This window comes from Lactuca virosa, chromosome 2, assembly GCF_052849685.1.
Source record: "Lactuca virosa cultivar CGN04683 chromosome 2, Lactuca_virosa_CGN04683_v6, whole genome shotgun sequence".
NCBI classification, from domain to species: domain Eukaryota; kingdom Viridiplantae; phylum Streptophyta; class Magnoliopsida; order Asterales; family Asteraceae; genus Lactuca; species Lactuca virosa.
This window is the reverse complement of record NC_136427.1, coordinates 312389823-312415221: the sequence shown is the minus strand read 5'-3', so window position 1 is coordinate 312415221 and position 25399 is coordinate 312389823. Positions and strand designations below refer to the sequence as shown.

The following is a 25399-nucleotide window of genomic DNA, read 5'->3' as shown; positions in this document are numbered from 1 at the left end:
GAGTGGGTCCAAATCTTTGATACTGAATTGTTTTTGTAGACTGTCTTTAACTTCTTTGATTTTGCAAGCATCATTACCCATGAGATGAACATCATCAACATAAATAAGAGCAACAACGGGTTTCATTTTAGTCTTAAGAATAAACATCGAATGATCAGTCTTTGATTATTGAAAGTGATCATGGATGAGTGCTTTAGTAAATTTCTAGTACCAATTTCTGGAGCCTTGCGTTAATTCATAAATCGACTTTTGAAGCCTACAAACACGCATCTAATTTGGAAATCCTTGAGTAACTTTCATATACACCTCTTCATGTAAATCCCCATGCAAAAACACATTATTTACATCACGTGGATGTACTTCCCATTGTTTTTTTAACACCAACAACAAAAACGCATCTGACAGTGACGGGTTTCGCAACTGGAGAAAAGGTCTCATGAAAGTCAACACCTTCAATCTGAGTATAACCCTTCGTTACAAGGCACGCTTTATATCGCTCAACTTCTTCATTTGATTTGAATTTAATACTATAAACCCATTTCGAGTCAATCGTTTTCTTCCATGGAGGAAGAGTAGTTAAGACCCAAGTGCCATTAGCTTTCAAAGCCTGAATTTCCTTTCTCATAGCTTCTTGCCAATTCGGATCTTTAGATGCTTGTGAGAAGTTATTAGGTTCAGTGGTGGAAGTGATGGCCGCAAGATATACACGTTGAGACTTAGAATATTTGTTATAATTAACACATTGAGATATAGGATAAGGTTTAGATGTACCCGAGTTGTCGACCATTTTTGAGATTGAGGGATCGATGGAAGGAGGCAAATCTATGATGAAGTTGTCGAGATGTTTCAATATGGATCTAAAATGCATGCTTTGTCTAGGTGTTTTGGTTAGAAAGTTTATGTTGGTATCAAGATGTTATGTGGTAGCCTCATCAAGTTTACCACTTGGTGTTTTGAAGTTGGTCTTGACTTTTATCATCTTGACTTTCAACCTCTCTTCTTGGAACATCCTCATCAGCCCTTGTAGTGGGTTTAATTTTAACGACATGGTCATAGTTGCTAACAAAATTTTCAACACTATTTATGGATTCATCAAAAGTATTTTCATCAGTAACTTTGTATCCTTTATAGTCATTACCGAAAGGAAAAGTATTTTCAACAAAGGTTACATCACGAGTGATTCTAAGAGTCTTCAAATCGTAGAGTTTGTAGCCCTTTTGTCCCATCGGGTAGCTCTCCCTCTTTCTTCAAAATTGTCGATTTTTCCAATCTTGTCATGAGCATATGCTAAACAACCAAAGACTTTAAAATGTTCATATGTTGGTTTCTTTCCCAACAGGATCTCATGGGGCGTTTTTTTTCAAGTATTGGTGTTGGTAATTTATTTGTAATGTATGCAACCGTTTGCACACATTCTCCCCAACAATCAATCGGAAGGGAAGCCTGAAACTTGAGTGCTCTAGCTACTTCCAATAAATGTCGATGTATCCTTTCAAAAACTCTGTTCTGTTAAGGTGTATACGGGTACGAAGTTTCAAGTAGAATTCCATGATTTTTATAAAACTCTAGCATGAATCCGTACATGAACTCAGACCCATTGTTTGTTCGAATCCTTTTTATACGCTTTTCAAATTGTGTTTAAACCATATTATAAAAGGGGGTTAAATAGTATGATGTCTCAGATTGTTTTTTTATGAGATACATCCAAACACCATGACTGTAATCGTCAGCAATAGATAGAAAATAGTGTGCACCATTGATAGAAACGACCCCAAATGTCAACATGAATTAAATAAAAACAATTTGTAGTTTTTGCAAAGCTAATGTGAAAAGGTAGCCTACTTTGTTTGGCATGAATACAAGAGTCACACAATTTATAACTAGAACCTATGTTTCCTATTTGTTGTATTTTCTTAAGCACAACATCTGAAGCATGTTCCAACCTCTTATGCCAAACTTCATGTTTACTTTAACATCCCAAATATCATAGTAAATTTTAACTTTTCATAAACAACCCAATAATCATAATTGTTTACAAAACCATTATTTCAAATGTGTATTTCAATAATCAGAGTATCCTAAAATCCAAATAACTTAAATCTGAAGGATGTGCACGATCACGCCTTCGCCTTGCCACGTTCATCTGAAGTACCTGAAACAATAAACTGAAACTGTAAGCCCAAGATTGGTGAGTTCCCCCAAAGTACCACCACACAACACAACATATCATATACAAAAAAGCATGCTCGGTCCAATCAGTCATCGTACTGGAATACCCTCGGCCCAATCAGTCATCAGACTGGAATGCCAATATACAAAAAGTCCACTCAGTCATCGGACTGGAATACCCTCTGTTGGAACTAAGTTCTCTTAGGATCGTATGATTCTATGCAAGCTAATGATTAATAATGTAATAAAGAACACAAGAATGGCACTGAATATGTCGTATGATTAACACTTCAGCACCTCAGAAGAGCTCGATGAAGAACTTCGACTGTAGAGGTGTTTAGGGTTACAATAATAATCTTCATTATCCCCCTTAATACGCATACATGCATGCATATTTATAGTAAAACCCTATTAACTAATCTAGAAAATCACGGATGGACAGGCCCAATCCGGATACAAAACCTAAGGTCCAAGACGCAACACAAATTGACTCAACAATCTCCCCCTTTGCGTCTTTGGAACCGAGACCTCAATCCTGTTTAATAACAGAAGCCTTCTTCACAGTTCTAAACACCTTCGGTATAACGGCTAAAAGATGGTAACGAAACGTAATATACCACCGAAGCATGTCTGTAAAATTCTTCTTATCAACCTCTGAATTCTGCTTGCATCTATGAATGATGTTGATGATATGTTCCAAGCAGTCTGTTGAAAATAGATGCTTATCAACCAGAGCAAACAAAAACCTGTGAGCTTCACCTTTCGTAAACATGACAGTAAGATTTGTTGAATCTATCTGTCCCATTTTCATCTTGTTCACATCCCCTGGTTTCGGTGTAGGCTTGACAGTCGGCTTCTTGTTCATAACTCTTGCTATCTCCTGATCCATAGTAGCAACTTCATGGATGTAGGAGGCCAACATTCTCTTCAGATGTTCTAAAATAGGCTCATATTCCTTAGGATTAGTGAGCAGAATGTTGAACAGCAAAATCCAGTCATGGGGATTGAGATTAGGAAGATCTGCTAGAGAGATAGTTGACACCGTGTTCGCCGAACCACGAGTGATTTTGAAATTAACGTTAACAAATCTCCCAGCAGGTGAGGGTTTGAGTACCTTGACTGTAATGATCTTCTGTGCACTCCAAGTCAGGTACTGCGGTTGCCCATACTTCAAGTAGAAGTCTATCAACTCTCGGTCAACCTTAGGATGGGGAAAAGGAACCTCAGCAGTCGCATCAAAGCAATGAAACGTGAAAGCTTTTCTGGTAATCGGCATGTCGAACTGCGAGTCCTTGGAGTTATCACAATCAAACGAAGCAACCGGTTCCAACCAATAGACAGAAGGAAACTCAATCGCCTGATTGATAAGTGTCTCTTTTGTCCATAAGGGAAACAAAGCCTTCTTGCAGTTCAAGGAATTTTCTTCTTCTTTGTTTCTCCTTTCCCTCTCCTCTGCTTCTTTAGCAATTTTCAGAGTTTCATCCAGCTCTCTGTCTCTTTTTTTTCGTTGGAGAGCTTCAACAATGGTTTCTTCTACATCACTATCACTTTCATCAATGGTCTCTTTTGGCTTTGCTCGTGAACCAGAACCTGAAGCTACATTATCCTTCAGTTCGGTTGTTACTTTCGGTTGAGCACCTTCTGTTTTCACAATGACTGTCGGTTGAACAACACGAGCACTACTTTCTCCCCCTTGTTTTGGAGGTACGAATCCCTCCGAAACACCCTTCATTTCATGCAGTATTCCAAGGGTAGGAAGGAGTTTGAATGTGAGATGATTGCGAATTGTAAGAGTAAGAATAGGATCATGAGCACCAAGCAAATTTGTCAACATGTCCTGCACCTCACCTGCACAACTCTTATACACAGCCCGTTGTGTCTTCAATAAAGAGATTTCTTTCTCAGCATGGGCTAGCTGCACTTTCTGGACGTCAATGGTGGCTTTGTGTTTGGCCATATCCTCCTTCAAGGCACTTTCGATTGCCAGATTAGCATGAAGAGCATCAAAACGAGAATCCACTGATTGCAAAAAAGAAGTGGTCTCGGTTTGGAGCGAGGAGCGTACAGCTTCAAACTTAGTGCTTTCTTCTTGAAGGGACTGAGCATAGGAGTCCACAGAGGATTGTACCTTTGCTGCATTGGTGTCAGCATGAGCTTTCAAAGAGTCAAGAAAGATCTGAGTTGTGTGAACAACCTCAGTAACCTCTGTTGTTGCCTTTTTACAGGAAGAGGTGGACGCATCAACTGCCTTAGTAGATTTCTCAATGGCATTTGTGTATTGGTCGATGGCAGTTTCTAAAAAGGCTTTAAGAACCACACCACCATAAGCTTTGCTATCGTCAAGCAATCGGTCCAGCTTGTCATGAATGCTCTGTAAATCTTGACTTGTGACTGGAGCATCATTATCATCATCAGTCGGAAGCCTGTAAGGACTGAAGTAGGTAGAGTCAAATTCCTCATTCTCTCCCCCAAGAGTAGCACCAGAATCAGTTGATTGTGTTGGTGAAAGAGGTTTAGGGATGATAGGAGTTTCTGTTGCAGTAGTAGCCCTCGTATCAGATACGGTGACGCCTACTGTGGGGTTAGGAATGGTAGTGGTTGTGGATTCTGTAATGATTGGAGATGATAAAGGAATGGTGGATATAGGAACAGATGTAATGGGAGGTGGTGGTGGTAAAGTCGTTTCGTGAGATGGGACTGGTGGAGTAACAATAGGAACAGAGAGAGAAATGGTCTGTTTTGGTGATTGAGGTAGTGCGGGAATTCTGTTGTGATTGGGAGATTCTGTTGGAGTAGGAGAACGGGGAGGAGTGTTCCCTCTCGGTGAGTCATGGTGAATCTATTCTTCCGCAATGTCCTCATCGGCATGATCTGTGCGTGGAGGAGTGGGACTCTTAGACCTTCGAGCAATCTTCTTAATCTTCTTCTTCTTTTGTTGAGAAGAATCCCCTTCAGTAGACTTTCGTTTTGAAGACTTGGAGGACTTAGACTTTCTTTCCTCAGTGGGTTCTTTCTTTGAGATCCTTTTCCCTCGGTTGGTAGGTTTGTCCAAGGCATCCAGGGCAGCCTGCTGGTCTGGAGAAAGGACCCTCGGTCCAGAGGGAGGAAGTTTCCGATAGTCAGCCATAACATTGCTCTTTTCTGCAACGCTTCGATACATAGATTCAGGAATAGATCCATTATGAGGAAACTTGATTGGATCCGAGATGATGATCTTCTTTGTGTGGAAGGTAGCAATAGATGCAAGTAGAGCATCCTTCATCACCGGAATCTCCAAAGAATTAATCACTTTCCTCGTAATCAGAGTCCAAAATCTGCCACAAGAGATTTCAGAATGCCTCGTTGATGTGTTAAGGCTCTGAACCACCTGAGACCATATTATTGACCCATAATCAAGATTGATCCCGTTGTAAAGGCCATAAAGAAGGGTAAGAAAACCCTTGCTGGTACCGTCTGAACCACCACATCGTTCTGCTAATCCCTTAATCAGTAGAGTGAGCAGACCATTCCATTGAGACGGTAAACATGACTTCTTCACTTTGGTAATCGTGGTGAGCACATCAGTATACCCCATCTCATAGAGCATTGAAAATAACTGTGTCGTCGTTATAAAGTCCGGCGAGATGACAGAAGAATCGACAGCAATATTCAAAATCGAACAAAACTTCACCTTCGAAATAGATGCCTTCCTATCGTGGATGGAAAAGTAAATACGTTCTTTGTTTTTGTCATAAGACGCTGTAGAATAGACCTGCGATAATAACGACATTGGAACAGCTTCAACTTGGGTTAAGGCAAAAACCAGGGGTGAATACTTCAAACATTCCACCACATGCAGCATATATGCATCATACAAGAACGGGTTAAGTTCAATGATCATATTTTGGTTTGGCTTAATGGTGAGTAAATATGAGGATGCCGTCTGATCATGAATTGATGAAGAAGTCGCCATTGTTAATCGAAGAAGGAAGAAGATGAACAGTTTGCGCTTTGTTGGTTTTTCAGAGAAAAAATGTTGCCAGTAAAAGACAAATAAAATTGGAAACCCTTTATATACCATTGCCAGGAGAGAGAAAAATCATGATGATAATGACGTGATCACTAAAACGTCGCCTGAAAAAGCACGAAGTGACAGTGTGGTTACTCCCAGGTATACGTCAGCACGCATGGGTAAAGAGACCGTTCAAATTCACGTGCCTAAATCTTATCTTCAATCGTCGTTTGAAATTCCATGATAACCCCTTGTTTGGCTCCAATAGATAGAACAAAATTCAAACCAATCAGTAACCAGAATGTGGGAAAACTGAAAATTTTTGTGCATTAGTTGTGACAAAGATAAAGAAAGAAAGCAAATGTGTATGGGATGTGAGTGATGTCTCATTACTATACAGAAAGCAGAGGATTCTGGGCAAGAATCGCTTCCTTCAAAGTCAAGAGAGACTTGAAGTGCTTGTGTGGTTTCCCGAATGATACGATCAATTGTTTGTTAATAAACATTGAAAGGCTTCTTTTATAGATTAGGTTAGGGTAGCTTATCTTCAACCGAACTTCGAGTCTTAACATAAAACCGAACGTTGGAAGAAGTACCTGTGAGACCGATGTGGTCTGTTGAACAGGTAGGTTGGATATATTATATAGTGACTAAAGAGGTAGCAGAAATCTCAAAAAAAATAAACTGGATCTCTTTGGGAAGAAACGCCTTGTTAGTAGACAATTTCATAAAAGACCACGCAAAAATAAAAAGAGATTTCATTAGGTAACCAGTAAGTTCTTGAATAATTAATTCACCGTCAATTCATTATTGGTGTTGGATATTGGGTTTCACTCAGTACGTGGTATACGTATCTAAGATCACAAACACAGATGTTGTGTAACCATAAACCTCAGTGGTAAGGACCGAGAGTCTCAAGGGTTACAATGGTGAATTGAGAGGAGATGGAGAATATAAGGGAGGTGACTATAGAACCGAAAGTACCTTCTGCTATATATACGTGACAAAGCAGAGAAACTCTTAACTCAAATAAGAAGAGTAAGGTAGCTCTAGACTGAGTTGCAGTTAATGGCCTAATTGGGAAGAAACGATAGGTATAGATCGAATCATTAAGGCCTGCTCATAGTCGTAGAGGCTTGGGTCAACATGCAGCAGCATGCTTCTAGGGACCCTTAACTAGTTTGTACTGAAATTAAATATACCTGCCTTAGATTCACATTCTGTTGTACTGGTACTCTTGTCACCTAATAAAAATAAGAAACACACCACACATACCAACCAAACAGACAAACGAAACAAACAAAGAAAATATTTGTGAATTTTTAGAATTTTCTGAAAAAGAATAAAAACAGAAAGATAAAATATTTTTGGATTTTTAAAATTTTCTGAAAAAGAATAAAAACAGAAAGATAAAATACGAGAGAAAAGAGTGTACAAGATATACAACCGATACCTTATCGTAAATGAGTGAAGCGAAATAGACCGAACAATCGGTTCATGTCGGTTCCTTAAAATTCTAGAGCCGAAATAGACCGAGCGATCGGTTCGTTTCGGTTCCTGAATTTTATGGAGCCGAAATAGACCGAGCGTTCGGTTCATTTCGGTTCCTTAAAATTCTAGAGCCGAAATAGATCGAGCGGTCGGTTCATTTCGGTTCCTGAATTTTATGGAGCCGAAATAGACCGAGCGTTCGGTTCATTTCGGTTCCTTAAAATTCTAGAGCCGAAATAGACCGAGCGGTCGGTTCATTTCGGTTCCTGAATTTTATGGAGCCGAAATAGACCGAGCGTTCGCTCCATTTCACTTGTCTAATTTTTAGTGAGAGATTTGAGGATTCGGTGCTGACTCTCCTTCCATCATGCCCAAGCCTTGTAAAATTTTGTTAAAGGTAGCTTCAGGTAAGGCTTTAGTGAAGATGTCAGCCAGTTGATCAGTAGATCGAACAAAGTGTACTTCCACGTTCCCATCTTCTACATGATCCTTGATGAAATGATATCTAAGTGCAATGTGCTTAGTTTTTGAGTGTTGCACTGGATTGTGACAAATCCTTATTGCACTTTCTGAGTCACAATAGAGAGGTATCTTCTTCATACTTAGCCCATAGTCTCTCAGTTGACTTTGAATCCATACCACTTGAGAAGTGCAAGATGCTGCAGCAATATACTCAGCTTCGGCTGTGGATAGAGAAACACAAGTTTGCTTTTTGGACTGCCAGCAAACAAGATTCCCGTCAAGAAATTGGCATCCGCCAGTAGTGCTCTTTCTGTCCAGTCCACATCCTCCTAGATCAGCATCAGAAAAGGCTTGAATGAAGAATCCAGATCTAGCAGGATACCAGAGACCGAGAGATGAGGTTCGCCTTAGATAACGAAAAATGTTCTTAACTGCCACCATGTGAGGTTCTCTTGGATTGGCTTGAAACCTGGCACAATAACAAACAGAAAACATAATATCCGGTCTACTAGCTGTTAGATACATAAGGGACCCTATCATTTGACAATATAGTGTTATGTCCACAGCAGGTTTTTCCAGAGATGGAGTTAACTTAGTGCCAAATGCCATAGGAACCTTCACTTTTGAATCACCCTGCATTCCGAATTTCGTCAGTAAGTTCTTTGTATAGGCCTCCTGGTTGATAAATATGCCGTCTGGTCCCTGTCTAATATTCGAACCAAGGAAAAAATTAATTTGACCCATTGCGCTCATTTCAAATTTAGTCTCTATCAACTTCCTGAATTCAACTGTTAAGCTGGGATTCGTGGAGCCGAAGATGATATCATCAACATAAATCTGAACAATCATTAGATGTTCGCCTTCCTTCTTACGAAAGAAGGTTGGGTCAACCGAACCTTGTTTAAATTTCGACAATTTCAAGAAGCGAGTTAGTGTTTCATACCAGGCCCTCGGTGCTTGCTTTAATCCATAGACAGCTTTATCCAGCACATAGCAATGATCAGGGTATTTTTCGTTCACAAAACCCGGCGGTTGCTCAACATAGACTGTTTCTTCTAATTCTCCATTCAAGAAAGCGCATTTGACGTCCATTTGGAAAACTTCGAAGTTTTTATGAGCAGCATATGCCAAAAAGATTCTGACTGATTCCAACCGAGCTACTGGAGCGAAGGTTTCCTCATAATCTATCCCTTCCTCTTGACAATAGCCTTTCACCACCAACCGCGCCTTGTTGCGAATGACATTCCCTTCTTTATCTAACTTGTTTCTGAAGACCCATTTCAAGCCAACCACAGAAGAATCCTTTGGGGTGGGAATCAGCCTCCAAACTCGGTTGCGTTCGAACTCATGAAGCTCATCCTGCATTGCCTGGACCCAATCGGAATGATTAAGTGCAGCACTTACGGTTTTCGGTTCAACCTTTGAAATGAACGAATTAAACATGCAAAATTCAACTTTTGAGAATAATGCAGTTTGTTTCGCTTTGAGTTGAGAACGAGTAAGAACTTTCTCAGAAGTTTCACCAATGATCTGTGCTTTGGGATGGTCTTTGGTCCATTTTGGTAACGGTGGATAGTTTGGATCATATGCCGGATTCAGTTCAGCCTCCACTTCTACTTTGAATTCTGATTGATCGTCATCACCTTTGACAGGTGTATCTTCTTTCTCCCCCTCGACAGGCGAAGTGTAACCTGAGGCTGTGTCAGAGTTAGTATTTCCTATGGAAGTTGGTTTCTCCCCCTCAATTGAACTACTACTTGTTGATTTTGGATATGTACTTTCCCCTTTACCCGGACCTTTATGTGTTAGGGAGGGAATTAGATTCTCCCCCTCAACCGAGACTTGGGTTGTCTTTGGTGCTGTCGAGCTCTCCCCCTTGAACATTGAATTATTGTTTGGAGAGTCAGTTGATGACGTAGCACCCTTAGGGTCACTTGCCATCTCTTTAGCAGCTTCGTCTATGACCTTTTTGAGATTATCGATTTTGTTATTTGCTGCTTTCGCCTCGGAGTGAATTGCTTTCTCCGGTTCATCAAATAGCCGAATGTATTCCTCGAATAAGTTGGATATTGGAACTGAGACTTGGCCAGATTCTGGGAATATTTCACCTAGGTCACTTTCAGTCCGCTGAACCTTCTTCATATAATTATCATCAAAGGTGACATAATAAGTCTCTTCAATCCTTTTGGAGCGTTTATTCAACACTCTGTATGCTTTTGATGACAGAGAATAACCCAGAAATATGCCTTCATCGGCTTTGACATCGAACTTGTTGCGGTTCTCCTTTGAATTGAAAATAAAGCATCTTGAACCAAAAATGTGTAAAAATTTAACATTCGGTTTCCTATAGTTTAAGATCTCATATGGAGTTAATGAGAATCTTTTATTGAGCAAGGACCGATTCTGAGTGTAACAGGCAGTGGCAATTGCATCAGCCCAGAAGTATAATGGTAGGGAAGCGAAACTGAGCAAAGTTCTGGCTGCCTCGCATAACGAACGGTTTCGTCTTTCAACAATCCCATTCTGCTGTGGTGTATAAGGGGCCGAAAAATTGTGAGTTATCCCCTTATCAGCCAGAAAGTCCTCAAAATCCTTGTTCTTGAATTCCAGACCATTGTCACTTCTGATGTTCCTCACCGTCTTCCTCAGCTGTACTTCAACTTGTTTGATGAATGTCTTCAATTTGGGAGTTGCATCTGATTTCTGCTTAAGAAAGAAAACCCAAGTGAAGCGTGAAAAATCATCTACAATATCTAGAATGTACTTACTACCACCAATGCTCTCAATAGCTGAAGGTCCACACAAGTCAATGTGCAATAGTTCAAGAGCTTCAACTATCTTCGTATTTATTCGTGTAGGGTGGCTCTTTCTACTCTGTTTGCCCATTTCACATGCAGCACATAAATGCTCTTTATCGAATTTGAGAAGGGGAAGGCCTCGAACGTGATCACCAAGCACCAATTTGTTGATGTCTTTGAAGTTTAGATGCGAGAGGCGTCGATGCTATAACCAGCTTTCATCGGTATTTGCCTTTGACAGCAGACAAATAGCTGGTGTACCTCGAATCGGGTTTAGATTCAGAGGGTACATTTCTCCCTTACGTTCAGATTTCAGCAGAACCTTCTTGGATTGTTTTTCAATTATCTCAGACCCCTCATCATCAAATGATACCTTCAAACCTGTGCCCACAACTAATTGTGACACGCTGATGAGGTTGTGCTGCAATCCTTCTACATACGCTACTTTCCTAATTGAGAATTCGCCATTGGTTATCATGCCATACCCTTTGATTTTCCATAGGAATTGTTTCCATACTTTACACACCCACCATCTTTCAGGGACCGAAACTCCCTCAGCTCTTCCTTCCTCTCTGTCATGTGACGCAAGCAGCCACTATCTATGTACCATTCATCATCGAACTGCTCGTCACTGATTACCTGCAGATTCAAGCGGATTTAGGAGCCCAAAGTTTCTTGGGTCCTTGTGAATCTTTCACAGAAAAAGGAATTACAGCAGAAATATCAACCAAATATGTTCTTTTTACTAAAGTGGTTTGATCTTTTCTTTTAATTGTATACACCTTGATTTTAGTTTTATCTTCTTTAATGTTTGGTGCATTGGTTGGTGTGTTGTTAGATGGTTTATTATTTTTCTTTTGACTTTTAGGGTTAGCTGATGATTTCTTATTACCCAACTCAGAGTTTGGTACTAGCTTTCTCTTTCCTTTCATGTCCTTTAATGAATTTGTTTTCCTTTGGGTCTTTGAGGGACCGAAACTAGGTTTATTACCGAAACTTGGTTTAGGACCGAAACTGGGTTTAGGATCGAAACTAGGTTTATGACCGAAACTTGGCTTAGGACCGAAACTGGGTTTAGGACTGAAACAGGACTTGGAACAGTAGGAGTTTGGACTGAAATTTTCCTTTAATTTCTCCTTTCCTTTTTCCATTGATCCTTTCTTGGGAGGCTCATAGTTGGAGTTTTGAGAATTCCAGTGCCTTTTTCCTTCATTTAGATTCTTAGCATATCTTTGATTTCTCAAGCGTTTCTGCTCAGCATGCTCCCTCTGAGATTTGTGGATATTGAAGCTGGTCTTTGGCTTCTCCTTTTGAGTTTCGGTTGTCTTGTCGGACAGTTTTGATTCTTCACCTTTCTTGGTTAGAACTTTCGGTTCTTCCATTGGTTCCTTAGGGATTTCTTTGGTTCCACTTGTGCTTGGTTTGTCGAAATTGGAGGGTGTGTTGATGGGTTCAGCAATGTATCTTCCTTTAACCCTCCATGTAGTCTTCTCAGATAGCCCCACGGTTTCGTCTGCGTTGTCAATGGGGGCAGACCAGAAGTAGTCTTCGCACCCTTCATCATTATCTTTATCGACCAAGATCCTTAACTCTGCAGTTTGCATTGGAGTGACACCTGTAACTGCGTATACCTGATTTGGCATAGTCTGAACCTTTTGATAGACCATGGCCTTTTCCTTGAGTTTCTGTTTCTGATCTTTTGACAGACGAGCGAATTCAACCGAGTTTTCTGATATTAATGGTTTTTCATTCTTGGTTTCATTCCTCATAAACTCAGAGTAGTCAACTTCGTCCTCTACTGAGATTACACTCATCTCGCTTTCCTCATCAAATTCAGACGTATTACCTAAGTCTATTTTATTTTCATCGACAAGTTTGGCGTTTGAACGATCAATTGTTTGAATAGTTTCAGATTTAATTTTTAGCCTATCATTTTCATCTAAGATATCTTTTAGCATACTTTTGTGTTCCTTAGAATCAATGAAGGATTCTATCTTGTCCAGACCAAGCCTATAAGACATGGATGTCTCTTCGGAGGACACTTCTGATTCACATTATGCTATTATCTCATCTTCCTTAAATTCAAGAAAGGGAAATATCATTTTATGAATTTTCTTTCCAATTTCACAACTTAAATGTAATTGAGCAATATTAGTATATAAACGCTTAGCTATTAAACAAAAAATATTTCTTTGTTTTAAAAACTTTAAATTGTCTCTTTGCAAATAAATACTTTCGTCCCTAGCTCTAACTAACTCTGCTTCCTTCAGCTCAATCCACATTCTTCTTTCCTCACTTTTTGAAGACACCCTGCTGAGTTGGTCAGTTAGGTTAGAATTCGCTAAGCGAGTTTGCATGAGGCTGCTACTTAGGTTAGAAAATTTAAAGTTTAATTCATTCAATTCTTCTACATAATCTGTTTTTGGAATTTTAAGTGATTCAAGAATAGATTGTACCTTTTTGATCAGCCGATCGCAGTCGTTGATCTTCTCACTCACTGGTTTGGCTGCAAAACACTTGTTCTCGGTCAGGTTTGGTTCCTTATCTGCACTTTCGGTTGATGGCCCAGCAGTGACAATTAAACACCTTCTAGCCGAACCTTCTTCTTTTGCCACAAAAGCCTTTCCATGAGTAGGCCTTCTAACCTCTTCATCTTCAGAGTCGGTTGACCACACTTCTACGCCACCGAACTCATCTTTCCCAGCATTCTCCTGTACAATCAAGGCATTCATTGAGCTGTTAGTCGCCTTCTTCTTCTTGACTTCTTCTAACTTGCGCATATAGTACGCCTCATCATCTTCACCCTCTCTTTTCTCAGCCATTTTTCTTAACATGCAATCTTTGACAAAATGGTTCTTGCCGTGACAGTAATTGCAGTCGTATCTAGAGTTTCCTGCAAGCTTACTCTCCTTCTTTTCATCATCCTTTTGAGAGGAGTTCTTTGCTTCATCTTTCACCTTCTCTGAGCTGTAACTTCCCTGCCAGTTTCGGTTCTTGTTGACGGGGAATTTTCTTCTTGCAAACTTCTTCGGATTGGATATCAGCAAAGCATATTCCTCGCTAGTCAGATCACACTCAGACATATCAGTCTCTTCTTCATCTTCTGGGATACTTTTGCCTTTTGAGACAAGAGCCAGAGATCCCATGCCAGAAACAACTTTCGCTTCTTTGGTTACCACACTTTCATGGGACTTGAGTATTCCCACCAGTTTCGCCAGAGAGTAGGATTTGAACTGTTCATGTGCTTTCACAGTTGATACAACAACCATCCATTCTGGTCTCAGCCCGTTCATAAAAGTTACTTTCTGCTTAATTAACTTCCTCTCTATACCATGCTTGATCATCTTACTCAGAAGATGATTGAATCGATCAAAAGTCTGTATGAGCTTCTCTTCAGATTTCTGTTCAAAGACTCCAAATTCTGACAGCAGCAGAGTTTGAATGGAGTGTTCCAAATCTTCATCAGTCGAATAGAGTTCTTTCAACCTATCCCAGATTTCTTTGGCCGTTGTGCATGAACCAACCAACCGAAAGGTGTCAGATTGCAAGGCGAATCTGATCATCCTCATAGACTTCACGTTACATAGCAGCTTATCTTTCTCATCCTGTGGCATCTTCTCTACATCCGTCACCAGCTTGTTATAGTCCTTTTGGGACTTGACAGTTGTGTTTGTTGCTGAATGAACAAATGGCCCAAGTGTGATTGCTTCCCAGATAAGATAGCCATTATCTTCAGATCCAACCACGTAGTCTTCGAAGTGATGAGCCCATACTTCGTAGTCTTGAGTGTAAAGAATGGGTATTCTGGTCGTGGATCCAATGTTGTTTGAGATGTTGATTGGGTTCGTTTGTGAATCTTCGTGAGACATGGTGGGCTGCTAGAATCAAACCTGTAAACTAGAGATTAGGGTTTTATCTAAAACATAGTAGCCGTCGATATGAAGAAGACGACTTCTATTTGTACGATAAAAGCGGAAACCCTAAAGTATTCTAAATACAGAAGGAATGTGTATTGATCGCACAGTCTCCTGCTCTGATACCAATTGTTGGAACTAAGTTCTCTTAGGATCGTATGATTCTATGCAAGCTAATGATTAAGAATGTAATAAAGAACACAAGAATGGCACTGAATATGTCGTATGATTAACACTTCAACACCTCAGAAGAGCTCGATGAAGACCTTCGACTGTAGAGGTGTTTAGGGTTACAATAATAATCTTCATTATCCCCCTTAATATGCATACATGTATGCATATTTATAGTAAACCCTATTAACTAATCTAGAAAATCACGGATGGACACGCCCAATCCGGATACAAAACCTAAGGTCCAAGACGCAACACAAATTGACTCAACACCCTCGGATCCACATCCATCGTGAAGGATTACCCCCGGTCTGTTGGCCCACGCACATAGTAGTAAAGCTTCAACCCAAACCATAACATGTCAACATATACATAACAGATAACATATAACCAGTTAACAGACAAACAAGCAGATCTACAGATCACTACCACATAGTGACATCCTATATACCAGGACACAGATCTAACATATCACTACAACATAGCAACATACTATATACCAGGATATATAATTAAATGGATCGGCATTGGTGCCTTCGACCCGCAAGAACAGTGAGTAAAACTCACCTCTCAGTCTGAATAAATAGCTGAATAGGTCCCTTCTCCGAATATCAGGTCTACCCGTCACCTATTCATCAAATAGTGACCCACCTCAAACACAACTCAAAATACCCAAAATACCCATAGGTGAAACTTGGTCAAACCCTGGTCAAGGTCAAAAAGTCAACCGAGTCAACTCAATCGAGAACGCTGGGCGTACTCAGCCTGTATGTGGGGCGTACTCGGTTATTGACCAAAAGTGGGGGTTTGACTGCATACGCGCATCGTACCACTTGGTACGCCTAGCATACACGCTTTGCTCCTTTCCAACTCATTAAGAGCTTAATGCTTAAGCCCTTGCGTCCAAACTACAAATCTAATCTCCAAAAGTTGTCCCTTTATGATATTGCATGGCCATTAAGTGATAAATACCAAAAACCCTAACCTCTCAACCCATTAAGCCATCCATGCTCATGCATGGAAGGGAAATAATGACCAAGACCACATTTTTATGCTTCTAAACACTTCAAAACATCTGAAAGGACTGCTTAAATGGATTGAAGTATCTCATACTCAAAATACCAAACTAATGGGACCAAAAGAAGACAAACTTCATGACTAAACAAGATCAACACTTAACCAAGTTCAGAGCTTTTTACCTCCAAATGATGCCAAATGATGATGTGATTCTAGATCTAAAGTGTCCCACTTCTCCAAGATGATCTTCTTTTCTTCCTTCCTCCTTCAAGGTCACCAAAAATACACTCAAAGGCTCATAAATGGTTTAGGGTTTGCAAAAGGGTCGAAATGAGGTTGGAGGCTGATGGAAGGGACGAGACTTAGGACTTAAGGATGGTTAAATAGGGTCCAAACCCTAAAATTAGGGTTTGAGGTTCTGGCACGTACGCCCAACGTACTCTATGTACACTTATCGTACGTGAGCCCCGCCTAAAATTTATAAAAATGCCACTATGGGTCATTTTGTAATACTTTTCATGCACAAGGGCTAAAATGCAAATAATCTTCATACTTAGGGTTAAAATTGGAGATACCTTATCATCAGGATGATACAATTCTCCCCCACTTAAACTAGACTTCGTCCTCGAAGTCCGCTGCTCTGAACAACTCATGGTAATGCTCCTGTATATCTGACTCGGGTTCCCACTTCTGGAGCTGAGAAACATGGACGGTGTTGTGAATCCGATTGAGCTCCTCAGGAAAATCCAGCCTGTAAGCTACCTTGCCAACCCTGGAAATCACCCGAAATGGCCCAATATATACCGGGGCCCCAACTTGCCCCTCTTCCCTAAGCGTATTACACCCTTCCAGGGTGATACCTTCAACAAAACCATGTCGCCAACTTGGAACTCCAACTCAGATCGATGCTTATCAACGTAACTCTTCTGTCGGATCTGAGCTGTCTGTAGCCTCTGCCTAATCTGCTGAATAAGCTCTGTCATCTGAAGGACTACCTCAGTCCTTCCAATGACTCTATGACCAATCTCTCCTCAACAAACTGGGGTATGACACTTCCTCCCATAGAGGAGCTCAAAAGGCAGCACACTGATATTGGAGTGATAACTGTTGTTGTATGAAAAATCAGCTAAGGGAAGGTAGGAGTCATAACTTCCACCGAAGTTTATGACACAGACTAACAATATATCCTCAATTGTATGAATGGTCCGCTCACTCTGACCGTCAATCTGCAGATGATAAGCAGTGCTAAGATGCAACCCTGTACCTAGTTCCTCATGGAACTTCTGCCAAAAACAAAATGTAAATCGAACATCTCGATCAGATACAATGGAGACTGGAATACCATGCCGAGCAACGATCTCACGCACATATAAATCAGCCAATTTCCCGGCCGAAGAACTCTCCTGAATAGCTAGAAAGTGGACGCTCTTGATCAGACGGTCCACGATAACCTATATCGCGTCGAATCCCTTAGCCGTTAAAGGTAATTTGGTGATGAAATCCATAGTAGTATGTTCCCATTTCTACATGGGAACCTCCAATGGTTGCAGCTTGCCATGCAGTCTCTGGTTCTCGGCATTGACCATCCGGCAGATCAAGCACCACTCAACATAACATGCTATCTCTCTCTTAATGCACGACCACCAGTAACTAAGTCTCAAATCCCGATACATCTTGGTGGCTCCAGGGTGTATCGAAAACCTAGACTTGTCCGCCTACTCTAGCATAGTCTGCTAATCCAACCAAAGTCTGGCACCCAAACCCGTCCATACCAGGTCATTAATCCACGACTGTCAGTAGCAAACCTGTTACCCTCACCCCCTGAGTCTTTCCTGTTTCAAATTCTCCTTCTTGACTCCTTCATCCTGAGCCTCCCTAATCAAATCTAACAATGGTGAATCAATCAAAATCCTCATACACAGGCTCTCAATAGCAGAAGTATCCGTCTTGCGGCTCAAAGCATCAGTGACCACATTCTCTTTCCCCAGGTGATACAAAATCTCACAGTCATAATCCTTGACCACATCAAGCCACCTACGATGTCTCATATTCGGATTCGGCTGATCCATGAGATAGCTCAAACTCTTGTGATCCGTGTAGATAGTACACCAGACCCCATACAAATAATGCCGCCAAATATTGAGAGAAAACACCACTGCTCCCAACTACAAATCATGAGTCGAATAATGAACCTCATGCGACTTCAAATGTCAATAAGCATAAGCAATAACCCTCCCTCGCTGCATAAGAACTACCCCCAGGATGGTGATGGATGCATCACAAAATACCACAAAATCCTCAACACCCTCAGGGAAGGTCAACACTTGGGACTCACATAACTTCTGTCTCACAGTCTCAAACGCAGCCTGCTGCTCAGCCCCCCAACGGAAATCCAAGCCCTTCCCCATCAAACGAGTGAAGGGTACCACAATCTTGGAGAAGTCTTGAATTAATCTCTGATAGTACCCTCCTAATCCCAAGAAAGTACTGATCTCTGAGGGAGACTTCGGAACCTCCCACTGCATCACGACTATAATCTTGGTTGGATCAACCAAAATCCCGTTTTGGTTAACGAGATACCCTAATAATTGGATCTCTCGTAACCAAAATGAAACACCCCTAAAATACAGTCCAAAAGTTTCATTTTTAATCATTAAATAAAACCATTGTTATCAAAATCATCTCATCAAAATATAAGTTATAGTATCTCAAAACCATTCATATCAAAACATCTGTCAATATATCAGAGTAAACATCCCAGGCTAAATCATCAAGGTGGGTGCAATGTAGTCATCCCGAGCTCTTCCCTTTGCTACCGGAAGTACCTAAAACCAAAACTGAAAACCGTAAGCACGAAGCTTAGTGAATTTTCCCCAAACTACCACATACCATACACATAACATGCAACTAGGAGATACGGGCCCCTACCCACACTCAAGGAGATACGGGCCCTGCCCATACTTAGCTATCTATGAGATACATGCCTCGCCAACACTCAACTAACTATGAGATACGAGCCTCGCCCACACTCAGCTACCTACGAGATACGAGCCTCGCCCACACTCTGCTAACTAGGTGGTACGAGCCCCACCCACACTCCGCTGACTAGGAGATACGAGCCTCGCCCACACTCTGCTATCTAGAAGATACGAGCCTTACCCACACTCCGCTAACCAAGACATGCATACAAGTATCACACAGACAACAAGTATAATCAAACTCTACCAATCCATATCCATACTCAAATAATGCTAAGATACGGGCCCTGCCCGCACTTAGCTACTAATCATCACACATACTATACACGGGCCGAAATTGGTGCTTTAGACCCACTCAAACCAGGAGGAAACTCACCTCGCAAAGTTGAATGCAGACTCTCACGGTAAGGAATCTCTAACGGCTGCTCCGACGACTCCCTGAGCTATCATTACCACAATAACACTTAGTTAAAAACTAATAATCCTTCTTAGGGTAAAATGACCATTTTACCCCTGTTCTAATTTGGACCATGCCTACGGCCCAAAACCATAACATGAAAGCCCCACATCTAGATAGCCTTCCTAAGCCCACTAATGGCCCACCAATGGCCCAATTTTCTAAATTGGGGCCAATCCTCAAATGGTCCTTCTCTTAAGCCCAACATATTCTTAGCCCAAACTAACTGATTTCCGATGGCCCACTATGGCCCAAAATAGCAAAGTACAGGGAATGGCCCAAACCGAGGCCCAAATAACGTAAAGCCCAGATCCAGTGAGTACGCGGGGCGTACTCCTCTGTACGCTAAGCGTACAGGCTGCATGGCTTCTACGTTGCGCGTACGGGCTTGTACGCCCAACGTACTACCCTCTTAAGCCATAATCTCCAAAAAGGCTTAATCCCTTAAGACCTTAAGCTCTAAACGCAGATCTGAGTCCAATAAAGTGTCTTACCAATAAAGTCGATTACTTGGTGGCTTGCAAACCCCCAAATGAACCCAAACTTGAAATATGGCAACCTACTTCCATAGAAATGACTAATACTCATGAATGTCCACATTAAGACCTTCAAGATGGTAACTTTTCTGTCTTTGGGACTCAAATAGCACTAAGGGTGGGAACCCTAAGTCTAAAAACAGATTTGGAATTATAAAGTTCCATTCTTGGGACCAAAAAGGTCCAGAAACTTAATATAAGAGATCTAAGCACTCAAGGATCAAGTTTAAGACTTTATACCTTGAAAAGGTCTGAAATGAAGCAACAATCCCAGATCTACAACTTCTCCTTTGAACCACCACCTTGCTTTGCTCTTCACTTCCTTGGAGAATGGATCCAAAACACCAAAATGCTCTCAAAAGTCTTTCCAAGATCAAGAACACACAAAATATGGATTACGGTTTCGTGGGAGTAGCTTAAGGATGAGAGGGTGGCTGGGCTTTAGGGAATAATGTTCTTTATATATGGGTCATCCCAAAATTTTAGGGTTTTGGGGACTGCATGCGTACGCTGCACGTACACACTTGGCATCCACATCCATATCTCATGAGTACGCTGCGCATACTTAGAGTGGTACGCCCCGCACGACACTCCTCAGCCCAATCATAAGGACCCAAAGGGTCCAAGCCCAAACCAATTCAATTATATAACTCAACATATATATAAATAATACCTTGGAGAATATCGAGCATTACAATTCTCCCCATTTGAATCAGACTTCATCCTCGAAGTTCGTTGCCCTGAATAACTCTGGATATTGCTCCTTCATCTCATCCTCGGGCTCTCATGTCCATTCCTAAACCTTCCGTTGCTTCCACCGTACCTTGACCAGCCCCACGACCTTGTTCCTCAAGGTCTTCTCCTTCCAATTGAGAATCTCTATCGGCCTCTTAATGTAGTTCAGGCGCTCGTCCACCTGAATATCCTCGAAGGGTACAGCTGCGGAATCATCCACTGAACACTTCCGCGACTGAGAGACATGAAAGGTGCTGTGAATCTGAATGAGCTTTGCTGGTAGATCCAAACAATAAGTAACCTAGCCCACCCGATCCAAAACCCTGAATGGACCGATGTACATGGGGACCAACTTGCCCCGCTTCCTAAACCGGATGACACCTTTCCAAGGTGACACCTTCAGGAGAACCATGTCGCCCACCTGAAACTCCAAGTCTGACCGGCGCTTGTCGGCACAGCTTTTCTACCGACTCTGAGTAGGCTGGAGCCTACTCCGGACCTGCTGAATCTTCTCAGTGGTGTTGAGTACCACCTCGGTACTCCCCATGACTCTCTGACCGACCTCTACCAAACAGATTGGGGTCCTACATTTCCTCCCATAGAGCATCTCGAAGGGAGGTCGATCTATGCTAGCGTGGTAAATGTTGTTATATGAAAATTCCGCTAACGGAAGATACGTATCCCAACTGCTGCCAAAAGCTAATACACATGCACGTAGCATATTCTTTAGAGTCTGAATCATCCTCTACTCTGCCCATCCGTCTGAGGGTGAAAAGTTGTACTGAAGTGAAGACGATTACCCATCTCATCGTGAAAACACTTCTAAAATATGGAAGTGAAGCGAACATCTCGGTCTGACACAACCGATACCGGCACTCCATGAAGTGCCACCGCCTCACGTACGTAGATATCGGCTAGCTTCTCAGCCGATATACTCTCCCAGATCGGGATGAAGTGTGCACTCTTGGTCAACCGATCCACGATGACCCAAATCGAATCTACTCCACGTGCAATCTTGGGAAGCTTTGTGATGAAATGCATGGTGATGTCTTCCCATTTCCACACGGGAATCTCCAACGGCTGCATCTTGCCGTGAGGTCGCTGATGTTCGTCCTTGACTTTCCTGCAAGTCAAGCACCGCTCCACATACCACGCCACATCACACTTCATGTAGGGCCACTAGTAATCAGGGCGAAGATCCCGATACATCTTTGTCGCCCGGGATGGATGGAGAACCTATACTTGTGGGCCTCCTCCATCAGAACCCGCCGTACACCGCCCAGTTATGGCACCTAGACCCTCCGATGCAGGGTCAATAACCCACGGCTATCGTAATCAAAGGAAGCCACCTGAACCACTATGCGTTCACTCTTCCGACGCTCTGACTTCATATCCTCTACCTGTGCCTCTCAGATCTGCTCCAGTAACGGAGTGATCACTGTCATCCTCAAGCATATATCCCGAATCGGAGCCGCTACCACCTTGCGGCTGAGAGCACCGGCCACCACATTGGCCTTCCCCGGGTGATAAAGGATCTCACAGTCGTAATCGTTCACCACATCCAACCAACGACGCTGCCTCATGTTCAGATTCGGCAGATCCATCAGGTACCTCAAGCTCTTGTGGTCCGTGTAAATGGTACAACGAAACCCATAGATCATGCGTCAGATAGTTCGCCTCATGCCAGTGATCGAAGCGTCATAGTAAACCACGAAATCATCGACGCCCATGACAAAGTCAGAATCGGTGCCTCGCATAACCGTTGTTTGAGAGTCTCAAAAACTGTCTGCTTCTCAGACCCCCAGCAGAATGTCACCAACTTCTTGGTCAGTCGGGTCAATGGAACAACAATCTTGGAGAAATCTTGGATGAATCTCCGATAGTAATCCGTCAGACCAAGAAAACTCCAAATCTCGAATGGAGACCTCGAAACCTCCCATCTCATCACGGCCTCTACCTTGGTCGGATCGACCAGTATACTGTTCTGGTTGACGAGGTGTCCCATACACTGCACCTCGTGAAACCAAAACTCGCACTTGGAGAACTTTGCGAAAAGTCTCTCCCTCCTCAGTGTCTCCAACACCTCTCTCAGGTGCTCCTCGTGCTATTCCTGAGTCTTGGAGTAAACCAAGATGTCATCGATGAAAACTATTACAGACCGGTCCAGCATCGGTCTGCACACATGGTTCATGAGATCCATGAATGCGGCAGGAGCAATGGTGAGCCCAAACGGCATCACCACAAACTCGTAATGACCATATCGAGTCCGAAAGGCTGTCTTCTGTACATCCTCATCTCTGACTCTCATCTGATGATAACCTGATCGCAAATCAATCTAGGATACCAAGATGCACCCTGAAGCTGGTCAAATAAGTCATCAATCTTCGGGAGGGGATAACAGTTCTTCACTGTTACCTTGTTCAACTCCCGATAATCTATATACATCCGATGTGACCCGTCCTTTTTTTCACAAACAGGATCGCGGTTCCCCATGGCGAACTGCTCGACCTGATAAATCCCTTGTCTAACAGCTCCTGCAGTTGTGTAGACAACTCCTGCATCTCGGGAGGAGCCAACCAATATGGTGCCTTGGCTATCGGAGCCGCACCAGGAACCAGGTAAATCCTGAAATCTACCCGTCTCTCCGGAGGCACTCCAGGCAAATCCTCTGGGAATACGTCCGGGTACAACAGGAATACAATGCATCCTTCCTAGATCCTTAGCCCTAATCTTGCATGTAGTTCTCTTAATCATATCATATCATAACAAACATGTATGGGTAATTTGGGAGAACTTACGTGAGCTCGGCTGATTGCATGCACCACACCCCTTTTCTCTTTTTAAAATCCTTTTCATAAAAATAGTTTTCTTTTGAAAATTTTCATACCAAGTCCTCAGTTTGAGTTCAGACACACCCGAGAGTGTGCCCGAATCCCTCAAACCAAGGCTCTGATACCAACTTGAAACACCCATAAAATAGAGTCCAAAAATTTCATTTTTAATCATTAAATAAAACCGTTGTTATCAAAATCATGTCATCAAAATATAATTTATAGTATCTCAAAACCATTCATATCAAAACATATGTCAATATATCAGAGTAAACATCCCAGGCTAAATCATCAAGGTGTGTGCAATGCAGTCATTCCGAGCTCTTCCCTTTGCTACCGGAAGTACCTGAAACCAAAACTAAAAAACGTAAGCATGAAGCTTAGTGAATTTCCCCCAAACTACCACATACAATACACATAACATGCAACTAGGAGATACAGGCCCCCGCTTACACTCAAGGAGATACGGGCCCCGCCCACACTCAGCTATTTAGGAGATACGGGCCTCGCCCACACTTAGTTATCTATGAGATACGAGCCTCGTCCACACTCAGCTATCTACGAGATACGTGCCTCTCCCACACTCTGCTAACTAGGAGGTACGGGCCCCGCCCACACTCCGCTGACTAGGAGATACGGGCCTCGCCCACACTCCTCTATCTAGGAGATACGAGCCTCACTCACACTCCACTAACTAAGACATGCATACAAGTATCACACCGACAACAAGTATAATAAAACTCTACCAATCCATATCCATACTCAAATAATGCTAAGATACGGGCCCTGCCCACACTTAGCTACTAATCATCACACATACTATATACGGGCCATTATTGGTGCCTTAGACCTGCTCAAACCAGGAGGAAACTCACCTCGCAAAGCTAAATGCAGACTCTCACGGTAAGGAATCTCTAACGGCTACTCCAACGACTCCCCGAGCTATCATTACCACAATAACACTTAGTCAAAAACTAATAATCCTTCTTAGGGTAAAATGACCATTTTACCCCTGATCTAATTTGGCCCATGCCTAATGCCCAAAACCATAACATGAAAGGCCCAAGTACATATAGCCTTCCCAAGCCCACTAGTGGCTCACCAATGGCCCAATTTTCTAAATTGGGACCAACTCCTCAAATGGGCCTTCTCTTAAGCCCAACATATTCTTAGCCCAAACTAACTGATTTCTGATGGCCCATTATGGCCCAAATTGGAAAGTCCATGGAATGGCCCAAACCGAGGCCCAAATAACGCAAAGCCCAAATCAAGTGAGTACGCGGGGTGTACTCCTCTGTACACTAAGCGTACGGGCTGCATGGCTTGTACGCTGCACGTACGGGCTTGTAAACGCAACGTACTACCCTGTTAAGACATAATCTCCAAAAAGTCTTAATCCATTAAGACCTAAGCTCCAAACATAGATTTGAGTCCAATAAAGTGTCTTAACCAATAAAGTCAATTACTTGGTGGCTTGCAAACCCCTATATGGACCCAAACTTGAAATATGGAAACCTACTTCCATAGAAATGACTAATACTTATGCATGGCCATTTTAAAACCTTCAAGATGGTAACTTTTATGTCTTTGGAACTCAAATAGCACTAAGGGTGGCAACCCTCAGCCTAAAAATGGATTTGGAATCATAAAGTTCCATTCTTGGGACCAAAAAGGTCCAAAAACTTAACATAAGAGATCTAAGCACTCAAGGATCAAGTTCAAGACTTTATACCTTGAAAAGGTCTGAAATGAAGCAACAATCCCAGATCTACAACTTCTCCTTTGAACCACCAACTTACTTTGCTCTTCACTTCCTTGGAGAATGGATCCAAAACACCAAAACGCTCTC

The 25399-nt window shown here is 42.1% G+C and overlaps 1 protein-coding gene across 1 annotated transcript; it reads right to left on the bottom strand.

Annotated features, from left to right (window-relative positions):
* Window positions 1-346: 346 nt before the first annotated feature.
* On the bottom strand, window positions 347-787 carry LOC145158792 (putative mitochondrial protein AtMg00820). Its single transcript, XM_079077635.1, has one exon. It carries the CDS (start codon window positions 785-787, stop codon window positions 347-349), a length of 441 nt encoding a protein of 146 aa, XP_078933761.1.
* Window positions 788-25399: the final 24612 nt, after the last annotated feature.

What these genes read in the sequence shown, in the direction of transcription:
- LOC145158792 (XM_079077635.1), bottom strand. Translation starts at nt 787, where the DNA reads ATGGTCGACAACTCGGGTACATCTAAACCTTATCCTATATCTCAATGT.